This window comes from Rhinopithecus roxellana, chromosome 11 (genome assembly GCF_007565055.1).
Source record: "Rhinopithecus roxellana isolate Shanxi Qingling chromosome 11, ASM756505v1, whole genome shotgun sequence".
NCBI lineage: Eukaryota > Metazoa > Chordata > Mammalia > Primates > Cercopithecidae > Rhinopithecus > Rhinopithecus roxellana.
Window position 1 is genome coordinate 79232097 of NC_044559.1, and position 13286 is coordinate 79245382.

The 13286-nt window shown below is 38.5% G+C and overlaps 1 protein-coding gene across 1 annotated transcript in view; it reads left to right on the plus strand.

Annotated features, from left to right (window-relative positions):
• The window catches only part of NOC3L (NOC3 like DNA replication regulator), a 29707-nt gene extending 20362 nt beyond the window's left edge, over positions 1-9345 (plus strand). Inside the window, exons 14-21 of the mRNA XM_010368129.2 lie at positions 1177-1249; positions 2103-2166; positions 2254-2325; positions 2679-2860; positions 3858-3986; positions 4716-4813; positions 7851-7935; positions 8275-9345. Of these exons, the coding sequence (XP_010366431.1) occupies positions 1177-1249; positions 2103-2166; positions 2254-2325; positions 2679-2860; positions 3858-3986; positions 4716-4813; positions 7851-7935; positions 8275-8406 (835 nt within the window). The 3' untranslated portion in view covers positions 8407-9345. The remainder of the gene's footprint in view (positions 1-1176; positions 1250-2102; positions 2167-2253; positions 2326-2678; positions 2861-3857; positions 3987-4715; positions 4814-7850; positions 7936-8274) is intronic.
• Positions 9346-13286: the final 3941 nt, after the last annotated feature.

Genomic DNA, 13286 nt, shown 5'->3' on the forward strand with positions numbered 1-13286 from the left:
CTCTCCCTTATCACATATATATCACTTAATTTTTAAAAAATTTATAGTACTAGGCCGAGGTGGGTGGATCACAAGGTCAGGAGATTGAGACCATCCTGGCTAACACGGTGAAACCCCGTCTCTACTAAAAAAATACGAAAAATTAGCTGGGCGTGGTGGTGGGCGCCTGTAGTCCCAGCTACTTGGGAGGCTGAGGCAGGAGAATGGCGTGAACCCAGGAGGCGGAGCTTACAGTGAGCCGAGATGGTACCACTGCACTCCAGCCTGGGCGACAGAGCAATACTCCATCTCAAAAAAAAAAAAATTTATAGTACTCCATTTTATAGATATATTGTACTTTATTTGGTCAGTCCCCTATTTGCGCTGGAAATACTTTCGCGCGCGCGCGTGTGTATATCTTCATGCACGTGTGTGCATGTATTGCCAGATCAGAGGGTATGCTCATTTTAAATTTTGATAAATAATTGCCAAATTGCTTCTCCAAAAAGTTGTACCAATACGCATGGAATATATCACTCATAAGGTCTTTTATTCTTCTAAGATTTACATAGATCAAAGACTCCTCACTAATATTGAAGAGATATCCTGACTTTAACCTACTTCAGTGTCTAATATAGTATATGGAGTAACTCTCAAATTTAGCAGCTCATATGATTCCTTTTTACCCTATTGTGTGGTCTCAGTTATTTCTACAAATAGAGGCCCGGGACAGTTAAGTGAGTTACCCAGGATCATGCAGGTAATTAAGGGTCCAGTATTCTTTCCATTTTATCCTTAAAGCTGTCATAAGGTCCATATTCTTGTAAGCAGCAGAATCTTTCCTCATCTCTCTTCCCACCGCCTGTTGTCTTAGAGCTGATCCTGCTGGATACCTAGTAAACTTTTCCTCAGGAAGTTGTTTGCTTCTGGTAATTTCTTTCTCAGTGCAGAAGGATTTTTGAAATATTTTTGGTTTGTTCAGTGCCTCATATGTTTCTACTGAGTTTAGTGTTCAGTGGTACATGAATTGTTGACTAGGCCAGTCTGAATTAATGAAAAGTATCAATAATTGCCATCTCTTTCATAGCTAACCTTTTGAAATAAAGAATATTAAAAATACAGTTTTAGAGTCAAGCTTAATTTCTGCCAGCTTTATTTCTGCTTTTAGTTCATTGATTAAGTTTTGTTTGATTCCAGATTTGCTCACCTTATAAATGTGGAATTTTTTGATGATCTGTTAGTAGTTCTTCATACTCTCATCGAGTCTGGTGTAAGTAGTAATAAATTACTTTTTAAAAGATATAAATGGTAATTACTATTTTAAAAATTTGTCAGGTTGAGATATATTTTGTATACAGTAAAACTCACCCCTTTTAGATGTACAGTTTATGAATTTTGACAAAGGCCTATGATCATATGATTACCACCACAATCAAGATGTAGAACGTTTTCAAGCATTGGAGAGTTTTAAACAGGAGGGTTGCCTGACCTGTTTTCTTTTTTTTTTAATTGATGCGTAATAGATGTACATGGTTTCAGGGTATATGTGATAATTAAATATATTTGTATAATATAGTTTGTAAAGATTTTACTTGGGATATCAGTCACCTTAAATATGTGTCTTTATGTGACAACCATTCAAATTCTTCCCTCCTAGCTATTTTGAAATAGATTATAGATTATTGTAAACTATAGTCACCCTGTCAATCTGCCTCATACTTGCAGACCTCATACATGCAGGTCTTTTTTCTTCTTTTTTGAGATAGGGTCTCACTCAGTTGCCCAGGCTGGAGTGCAGTGGTGCAACTACAACTCACTGCAGCCTTGACCTCCTGGGGCTCAGGCAATCCTCCCACTTCAGCCTCTTGAGTAGCTGGGACTACAGGTGTGTGGCACCATACCTGGCTGATTTTTCTATTTTTTGTAGAGATGGGTTTTTGCCATGTTGCTCAAGCTGGTCTTGAACTCCTGGGCTCAAATGATCTGCTTGCCTCAGCCTCCCAAATTGTTGGGATTACAGTCATGAGTCATTGCTCCTGGCCTTAAAGTCCTTTTTAAAAGATATAAATGGTAATTATCATTCTTAATATTCCATCCCCCCTCACCCCCTCTTTTTTTTTAAGGACCTAAGCTATCAAGAAAGTCTTCACTGTGTCCAGACTGCTTTTCATATTCTTTCTGGACAAGGTAAGATATTTTCTTAATCTCAAGTTTCGTTTGCCTTCCCTTTGAATGCTACAACATACCTAATGGGTGTTCGTTGTCATTTCAAAGGTGATGTTCTGAATATTGATCCAATGAAATTCTACACACACCTCTACAAAACACTATTCAAATTACATGCAGGTATGTATGTTTAGATAATGTTTCTTTCATATGTATTTATGTTTTAAGAATATGTTATGACCAGTCATTGTAGACAAATGAGAAATAGGAACAGGTACATAAAATGCTGACTTGCCAGTGCCATGCATCTGTATTTAATCTCATGTAAGACTTGGAGAAAGCTTCTGGAATTGACTGGAGATGCAGTAAGTATAGCCCGCTGTATCTCCTTAGCAGTATAGCACTACCTCATTGATTAGAGAAATGGTTTGGGCCAGGTGCAAAAGTTTATCTTGGGTTTATCTGAAGTTCAGTCCAGTTGCATAATGAAAAAGTAATGAGAACAGCTCTGAAGGATATGTCTGCTGTTTTAGGTGCTACCAATGAAGGTGTTGAGATTGTACTCCAGTGCCTTGATGTCATGCTGACTAAGCGCAGAAAGCAAGTTTCTCAGCAGCGAGCTCTTGCCTTCATCAAACGCCTTTGTACCCTTGCTCTTCATGTTCTTCCAAATTCAAGTATTGGCATTTTAGCAACTACCAGAATATTAATGCATGTAAGTAGTGACACAAATGAACAGTGCTAAGTTCTTATAATGCAGTGATTTTTTTTTGTTTGATGCATGTCTTTCCCCCTTTTTATATTATTTCAATTACAGAAGTAATTCACACTTGTAACAAAATCAGGTGACAAAAGAATTATATGAAATTGAAAAAAAGCATTTTGTACCTATTGACGCTTCTCGGAGTGTCATTAGGTGGGTATCCATTTATCATTTGGTGGGTATTTTTCTAGCAGTCTTTTAAAGTTCATATATAAACACATACACATAGAAACAACACAACTTTGTATTTTAATGGAAAGAGGATTATGCTATATATTCTACCACTTTTTTAATCTTAGCATTTTAATCGTGGTAAACACATAATGTCACTACTGTTATCTCTTTAATGTCTATGTAAGGTTTATTTAGTTCTTTGCTTAACGAACACACAGTTTTGACTATGTGCCTTCCACTGTTATGCCTTACAAAAATTTAATTTTCGTAACTCTGAGGTAGCTACTATTCTTCTTCCTGTTTTACATGTGGGAAAACTGAGGTCTGGAGAGGTTAAGTGTCTTGTCTTGAGTAGCAGTGCCAGTAAGTGGTAGAAGTGATACTCAAATGTAGGCAGTCTGGTTTTTCTATTTCTCTTGATATAGGTTATTTCTTTTTTTGCTATTACAAATGATGCTATAGTGAATATCTTTTTGTATTTATCTGATGTAATTATTTCTATCAGGTTTCTAAAAGTGGGATTGCAAGGTGAAAAGAATAGTGTTTTCTTTTGCAAGGTAACATTTTCAAGGCAAGCAAAGATAAAATTTTTTTTGCAACTCTTGTTCTTACAATATAAACTTAAATTGTTTGTTATTAAAACTAGGTGTAAAGACTTTATGCTAAAGCTCCTATACAACCATAAATTTAAATACACATACAACTACAAACCAGTAACACCTTTTACATTAACAATGTTAATTTAACCAATTCTTTTTATGTGACATTTTTGCAGACTTTCCCCAAAACAGATCTACTGCTTGACAGTGAATCTCAGGGAAGTGGAGTTTTCCTCCCTGAACTGGATGAGCCTGAGTACTGCAATGCTCAGAACACTGCTCTGTGGGAACTACACACTCTGCGGGTAAGAGTGGCCCTGTTTTTTTTCTTTTGGGGGATGTGTGTGAACAATTGTTTTCCAGTTTTTCTTCAAATAGTTGTTATTGCCAGAGTACTTAATTATATTTTGTTCTGGGGCTGCTTTTTTTAGAATTCCTGTGTTAGTATGCTACATTTTACTTTGCTCTTACTATTTTTTAAGCGGTTGAGGTACATTTTCTAAGGAAGCAGAAAACTGTCAGTTCTGTAGGGTGAGGTTGTGGAAGATTTACTGAAATCTTTCCCTTTATTGAAATCTTTCCCTAACACTCTTCAGAGGATTCGTTATCAGGTACATTTCTGTTGAGTCCTATCCTAGGAGACTTTAGTAAGCCCTCTCTCAAGATGGTTTCACCTATACAGTGATCCTACAGTATGGACAACATTAGAGTGAGACTTGTAGAAAACAGAAGTGGCAGGTAACCTGTTGTAAATTAACTTTTTTCACTCGGAAAGAGGAATTGCTTTTTGATTTTTCTATTTATATTGTAAAAGCAAGATAAACTACTTCACTGGTAACTTGATTTGTGTTTTAATCCTATGAGCAAAGAGTATTCCTGTGGCTATGTGCTTCTAATGAATTACATATACTATACATAGGTGATGAAAAAAAATTTTGTGTAATTTTATTTAAGAAAATCTTTGCTGTGGCTAGTGTTTTTTTTTTGTAAAGGACTGACCTGTGCAAAATGTGATTGTCCTGTTTCCCCTTCAGAGGCATTATCATCCCATAGTGCAGAGATTTGCAGCCCACCTGATCGCTGGAGCACCTTCTGAAGGCTCTGGAGCACTCAAACCAGAGTTGAGTCGAAGGTAATATTTAGCATTGCCTTATTCTAAAACTACAAAATTCAGCTGATAGCCACTTACTATGAGACGTCTGTTTTATAAAGTAATATATTACAAAATGTAAAGTGCCAGTTGGGTATCTGGATTGGTCTTGCTTCATATTCCTGAATTGTTCTGAAAGAAAACATGCTATGATTTTGTTAATCACTTAAAACATTTTTTTCTTCTTCTGTCATTCAACTTGAAAAACATTTTTTTAATCATGAAAAGTTTCACACATACAGGATAGTAGAATGGCATAGTGAATGTCCATATGCCCCCCATCACTCAGGTTCAACAGTGAATAATCTATGGCTATAGGTGCTTCATGTGAAGATAAAACACAGGTCAACCAAATTAAGTTTCCTTGCTTTCTTGCTCTCTCTTTTTTTTTTTTGAATGGTCCTGTTAGGGCAAGAAGAGGAGAAAAAAAAAATGAGGAGAGGGAAGAAAAGAGGTGCTTTGGAACACTGCCATCCAGAAGGGCAGCTGTTTCTTTTTTTGGCCCTTGCAGACTACCTTCTGACCTGTAAGCAGCTTGGATGGGTACTTCCAGCACCCACCTCACACCCAGATGAGGAAAAGTTCCTGTTAAAAGAATCTTCTTTTCCCTGAACTGTTGACTTAGAAAATTTTCACAAGTACAGAAAGATGAAAAATAATAGTTACTTTTTTTTTTTTTGAGACGAAGTCTCACTCTGTCACCCAGGCTGGAGTGCAATGGCGCGATGTTGGTTCACTGCAACCTCCGCCTCCCGGGTTCAAGTGATTCTCCTGCCTCAGCTTCCCGAGTAGCTGAGATTACAGGCACCCCCCACCGTGCCCGGCTAATTTTTGTAATTTTTGTAGAGATGGGATTTCACCATGCTGGCCAGGCTGGTCTCGAACTCCTGACCTCAGGTAATCCACATGCCTTGGCCTCCTATAGTGCTGGGATTACAGACGTGAGCTACTGCGCCCAGCCAGTAATTTACCTTTTTTTGCATACAGACAGGAAATACTTCAGTTATACAGAGAAAGAGAGAAAATGGTATAAAAAATCCCTCAGTCCATTTATGGTACCATAAAAAATGCCTAGGCCTGGGTAATTTATAAACAACAGAGGGCCAGGCTCGGTGGTTCACACCTGTAATCCCAGCACTTTGGGAGGCCGAGGCGGGTGGATCACCTGAGGTCAGGAGTTTAGGACTAGCCTGGTCAACATGGTGAAACCCCATCTCTACTAAAAATACAAAAATTAGTCAGCGTGGTGGTGGGTTCCTGTAGTCCCAGCTACTTGGGAAGCTGAGGCAGGAGAATCGCTTGAACCCGGGAGGCGGAGGTTGCAGTGAGTTGAGATCTCGCCATTGCACTCCAGCCTGGGCGACAAGAGTGAAACTCTGTCTGAAAAAAAAGAACCGAAATTTATTTCTCACAATTTTGGAGGCTGGAAGTTGAAGATCAGGGTGCTGGTAGGTTTGGTTGACTGACGAGGGCGCCTCTCTGCTTCTGAGGTGGCATCTTGTTGCTGCATCTTCTGGAGGGGAGGAACCCCACACCCTCACATGGCAGACAGGACAGAAGGGGAGCAGGGCCACAGCTTAAGTTCATGAAGCCTCTTCTATAAAGACTTTAACCCATTTATGCTAGAGGTGGCAAATTTTTTTGTGTGTGAAAAATCAGACCTAGGTGATGACCTTGAGCAGTAGGATATAAATAACTCCTAAAAGCTTAGGACAGTAGTAGGCATAAATGGATTAATCCCATTCATGGCTTAATCACCTTTTAAAGCTTTCACCTCTTAATACCATCACATTGACTGTTAAGTTTCCATGTCTGAATTTTGGAGGGGACACATTCAAACTATAGCACCCTACAGTGTACTTATTACCCGGAATTAATATTTTGCTGTAGGGTTTTTCCTTTTGCAAGCCCATTGGTTTCTATAATTCAGAGATCACAGATTGGTGACCTTTGGGCCAGGCTGATTTTTCTGGCCTCAAGAGTTTGATAAAAATTGAATTAGTTGCTGTCTTTTAAATATTGAAAGAATTCATCTGAAATTCACATTTCCTGCTTTTCTTGAAATACTGGGAGGTTTGGTGACATTGGCTTGTATTTTACATGACAGTAGTCAGTCATTTGCTGCCTCCTCTACATGAGGCAAGAGCTCTGCAGTTTTCCATGAACCCTTCTGAGTAGGGTGGAGATAACTTTTGTCCTTATTAAATAAAATGGCCATTTACTTTTTCTTTCCTCACATTTCTCACGTGTCCCCAGTCTTCACCCCAACAGCCTTGTTTTTTAAAAGAAGAAAAAAGGAGAAAACAATTCTTTGTCACTCTTCATAATGATCATTTTATGACATGTTTTCTTTAGCAGTTTTGCTAAGGAAAGATGTTTCCTTTGTGGAGAAGCATGAGGAATGGGCTTATCCCAAAGGCTTAAGAAAGAAAGGAGACTCATAGTGGGCTTCTGGAGAATGAGTATTGGGATGTGAGCCTAATTGCTACCCTCGTAGGCCCTTGCCTATCTGTTTTGGAGAGTGTGAACTAATTCCAAATCATTAAGGATTCATTTACACGCCATGGGTATAGACATGTATTCTGTCCTGAATGGCCTTTCCTTGTTTTTTATCCAGGCCAGTAGCAAAGAGTTGAGCTGTGTTCTAAGTCTGTGGAGAATGACTCCATGCTTCAGTCCTCTGGCTCCCATGACTAAGATAGACTCAGTTGCATTATCAGTGGGTTGGGATTTGATCACACTGAACTGAACTTCTTCAGCTTAGCTTTCTCTCTGGAGTCTATGCCTGTATTGCTAAATGTATACCAAACCTCTGTGAGGTGGATTTAGTTGAATAATGTTGACATTACGTGGGAATTTAGAATTTGTTAAGTGACTGGGTTGGTTGGTTAGTTTCAAAAGCAGGACTGTCTTATACCTTAATATATGGGTTAAGAATGAATTATTCTCTGAGTATAATCTAATTATTTTTGAGTTACACAGATGTGGTGGTATCTTTACATTTGTGTTTGTGATTTAGATCTGCTGCTGAACTTTTTGAAGCGTATAGCATGGCAGAAATGACATTCAATCCTCCTGTTGAATCTTCAAACCCCAAAATAAAGGTATGGGATATTTTTCATGTTTTTAAAAGAAGAGATAGAAACCAATGTATCTCAATAACTCTAACTCCAGTTTGCTTAATTATTTTATAGGCAGTTTTTTTTTTTTTTTTTTTTAATGTTTAGGAGTTCATCATAGGATGGATATTTGAGGTTGAAATTCTACAGAGATGGTCATGAAACTGTTTCATTCAATATAGGATATGTCTAAGACCTTACCAAGCATGTGTCATTGTGTTGCATGTGTTGGTGTCAGCTGTTGCCGTTTTCAACTTTGTTCACAGGTTGACTTTAGCTTATAGCATAAGTAACTTCTAACTCATACTTTAAATATTTTCCCAGGGTAAAGTTTTACAAGGGGATTCATTTTTGAATGAAGATTTAAATCAGCTAATCAAAAGATACTCCAGTGAAGTTGCTACTGAATCGCCTCTGGATTTCACAAAATATTTGAAAACATCACTACACCAGTAGAGGAATGAAGTCAGTGGACTTTCTTGTATATTTGTGTGTGCAGATGTACATAAAGATGAATTGTTAACTTAGGACCTTTTTTTTTTATACAAGGAAAGCTTCCTAAGAATAGCTAGGAAGAGGAGGAAGAATGACCCTTTGCATAGGATGGGGTTCTGCCCCTATTCTGAATATGGCATTTCATCAAGGAAGTCAAAGCCTTTTTTTTCTCCCCAGTATTTGGAAATTACTTTCTTAATGATATTGCCTTTTAAAAGCTTCATGTACATTATAGTTTTTTAAAAAAATCTTTGGACTGGATCTTACTGAAGTGCAGTTGCTATATTAAAATTAGGGCATAGAGCACAGAAAAATCAAGACCATGAGAAGACATTTAGCTACTTTTTATAACTAAATACTCTTTAAATGTTTTTATTGCAATACTGTGGATGGAGATGAGAAGCATTCTAAATTTGAGTTAATATATTTTTATGAAGATTTTTGAGAAAAGAAAAAAATAGCTTGTAGTCAGGTTCATTGGCTTTTGCTGGATGATCCACTTAAAGAAGTTACCTAATTTGGACTTTTAAAAAAGGTATTAGTGTTCATTATAGCTACTTTCAAGGAAAATTTGAATATGATTCTAGTCTCTGAAGTTCTTCACATTTTCTGTCATTCCCTGGAGGGCGACTGGGGAAGAATTGCTCTACAGTAGAAGAACCAGGCCCAAGACTTTACCATTCTGTTCTAGGGACAAAGGATACTCAATGAGGAGCTTTTTTCCCCTCTTGGAACAGGTAAAATGCTTTTTCTTATTAACATAATAATAAAACAGTATTTTATGTAACAACTATTCCCATATTCTAGGAGTGGCCTAAGAAATGCGTGTTTCAGTGACTAAGTTATAAATATTCTGTATTGTGAATAGTTGAATTAAACAGCTGTTTGTTTCTGCTTCCTGTTCTTGTGATATGAGAATTTTTTTAAAAAAGCACAGCAGTCCAACTAAAGAGATCTCTTACTGTTTCAAAGTCATAGCAGCCAGTTATTTTACTCTGGAGCTTAGAGCTCTTTTTTCGCATGAAGTAAACTAAAGTAGAAAATTCCTTTACCATTCCAGCAGAGTGAGAGGATATGAGCTTAACAGTGTATGTTAGTCTTCTAGCATATTATATATGATTTTTAAAAGTGGTTCTGAGGTCACATTTTTTAAGGCTTGATTATTTAATGAGAAAGGTATGATTCAGCATATGAATATTTGCTTTTAGTCCACCTTTTAGATATAAAACAAAGTCCAGGAATGTGATAAATATTTATGTGGATAACCAAAGGGTCTATCCCCATCAGAGCACAAGTGACCAATACATGTCACAAATCATTTATTTTCCAAACATATACAAATACATTTATACTTTACTTTGGCAGCAGAAACTATACTTCTGGTGAAAAATCAGCTTAAAATAGAAACTCATCAGCTATTTCACAGCTGTATTATGCCTTTTATTTTCTTGTTACACATATGGAGAATCACAGTGGGACCACAAATTTATACATCTATATTTGAGTATCTTATGTGAATTTGAGGAAATATATTTGTGCATTAACTTACATAAGCTTATATTGATTAATTTTATTTTTAGAACTAAATGTAGTTATGAGTAATCACACACACACATACACACACACACACACACAGGCATGCACATATCCTGAGGCTATATTAAGCTACAGCCTTAATTTTTTTTTTAATTAGACAAATAATGAGCACCTACTGTGCTTAGCACTATGCTGACACTTAAGAGTGGGGTGGAAAATAATGAGTGTAAGACATAGCCTCAGTCTTCCATGTTGAGTCAAATCATCCACATAGCGCTTTTGAAAAATGCGACAGTACCCAGTTCAGTGTTAGAATTACTTGTGTCAAAAGTTTAGAGACCTGTGTCATCTGTAATAGGGAAGGTTTCAGAGGACTGTTTGGTGGCAGGCTTGTGCATAGTATGTTTTGAATCTAAGAGATGTATAAGAATAGGTAGGTCAGGTGCGGTGGCTCACGCCTGTAATCCCAGCACTTTGGGAGGCTGAGGCAGATGGATCATAAGGTCAGGAGTTCAAGACCAGCCTTGCCAACATAGTGAAACCCCATCTCTACTAAAAAAAAAAAATTAACTGGACATGGTGGTGCATGTCTGTAGTTCCAGCTACTTGGGAGGCTGAGGCAGGAGAATCGCTTGAACCCGGGAGGTGGAGGTTGTGGTGAGCCGAGATCGTACCACTGCACTCCAACCTGGGCAACAGAGTGAGACTCTGCCTCAAAAAAAAAGAATAACTTGGTAATCATGGAGACTTAGTATGTGTTTCAAAGGGACTCATTTCAGGTATTCCTATGTCAGAATCCATAGCCATCAGCTAAGGATTGCTTTTAGGAAGCTGATACATAGAGATGGCAGAGAACACATAAATTATTAACAGTGGATCATGGGGAATATTGACCCAAGTCTAGACTCTGTGTAAGAGGCAATCTCCCTTTTCTTTCTAACTTTTTTGGGGTCCCAGGTACATCTTTTCTGGCCTCACTACTGATATATAAGCAACTGAAAAGGGGTCAGAGACTTTTACCGTGAGAGCACTTTCCCTGTAGGCTGCCAATATAAGATCAAAGACACCAGCCAGGAAAATCCTACTCTTCTTTATTGTCATGGGAGCATAGATGTGGGGCTTTGTGTTTTAGAGTTAATTCAATTTTACTGGGCCAGTAAGCAAGCCCTGATTACTTTTCAGAATTAAGCAAGGCCTGTGGGTCTCTGGGCAGAGGACAGAAGTCTATAGAGATACTGGAAGAGGACAGAAGAAAGGAAGGGGAAGATGTAGTTAGCAAAAGGTAAATTGGTACATATCATAGAAGGCCCACTTTCATTAATGAGCTTCCAATGTCTCCAGAGCCATTGAGATGGGAGGCCTTTATGAAAGCAAGTTTGATTAAAAACAAGTAACTTATAACTCAACTTTTGTTGAGTCTAGACTTCATATTTACTCCCAACTGGAGAATCTGTAAATAACTTTTACTTGCTAACGATGACATGAAAAGAAGCTTTACCCCTCAAAGAGCACTTTCTACCCAGATAGGATCATTACTTCCTACACATTTGGCATCACTGAACAGAGTGACAGAATTCATGCTCCTTTCTCTTCACTTTTAGTGATACGTCTTAAAATATTGTAATGAACCCAACTTACATATTTAGATTCTTGTGCACATCAACTTTAATGATAAGAGTTTGCTACCCAGATTTCTGGTAGCCTAAAAAGTGTGAAATGGTAATCAGTATAGTCATAGTGGCTATTTAGGATAATTTCTTTTACTTGGCATACTAATATAGCTGTGTAATTCAGATAAAGCTTTAAATAAAACTTTAATATTTTTGGCCAACATCAGGTTGTGCTGGCCATTTGTGTGTAATAGTAGACTAGACTCTCTTTTTTTTTTTTTTTTTTTTTGAGATGGAGTCTGCTCTTTCACCCAGGCTGGAGTGCAGTAGTGTAGTCTCCACTCACTGCAACCTCTGCCTCTTGAGTTCAGGCAGTTCTCTCCTGCCTCACCCTCCCCAATAGCTGGGATTATAGGTGCCCACCACTACGCCCAGCTAATTTGTGTATTTTTAGTAGAGACAGGGTTTCACCATGTTGACCTCGAACTCCTGACCTCAGGTGATCCCACCCATCTCAACCTCCCAAAGTGTTAGGATTTACAGGCATGAGCCACCGTGCCCGGCCAACTCTTTGCATTTTAAAACAATGTGTTTTTTCTATAATCACAAAGACTCAAATACAATGAAGTATGTACTTTCACCTCAAAATGTGATAAACAACTAAGTTGGGATGCAACCTAGGCAGTAGGCTGGATTCTCTCACTTGCTAAACAATCTGGTCTCAACTTCAGTCTCAGATTTATGTTGTAAAATATACACAGTGGGGCGGTGCTTAGGAAGCATCAGAACCAAATGATAAACCTAGAGACCAGTCTTTTCATCTTGTTACTCTGCAGAGTTTTCATTTGACCTCTAGCCACTTAGACCAGTAACTCAGTTTTCAACACATGGTAGGGCAAACTGGTATGTTCACTTATAGAGGCTTGATAAAAAGTGTTTCCAGAATTTTTTTTTTTTTTTTTTTTTTTTGAGGCGGAGTCTCGCTCTGTCGCCCGGGCTGGAGTGCAGTGGCCGGATCTCAGCTCACTGCAAGCTCCGCCTCCCAGATTTACGCCATTCTCCTGCCTCAGCCTCCCGAGCAGCTGGGACTACAGGCGCCCGCCACCTCGCCCGGCTAGTTTTTGTATTTTTTTAGTAGAGACGAGGTTTCACCTTGTCAGCCAGGATGGTCTTGATCTCCTGACCTCGTGATCCGCCCATCTCGGCCTCCCAAAGTGCTGGGATTACAGGCTTGAGCCACCGCGCCCGGCCCAGAATATTTTTTAAATGGAGCAGCATTGTGCATTTGTTACAGACTTATTTGACTTAAACCTATACTATTGTATAGATTACATCAAACTGGAATAACCTGCATTCTGTTGACAAGAAAATGGTAGTTCTAGCCTTAAGGGTTTGACCCAGTAAGAACTTTCAAAGACGTGAAAGCTGTGTGGTGTATTTTTTTTTTTTTTTTTTTGAGACAGTCTTGCTCTGTTGCCAGGCTGGAGTTAGTGGTGCTATGTTGGCTCATGCAACCTCCACCTCCCAGGTTCAAGTGATTCTCCTGCCTCAGCCTCCCGAGTAGCTGGGATTACAGGCACGTGCCACCACGCCCAGCTAATTTTTGTATTTTTAGTCGAGATCGGGATTCACCATGTTGGCCAGGATGGCCTCGTTCTCTGTCCTGATCCACCTGCCTTGGCCTCCCAAAGTGCT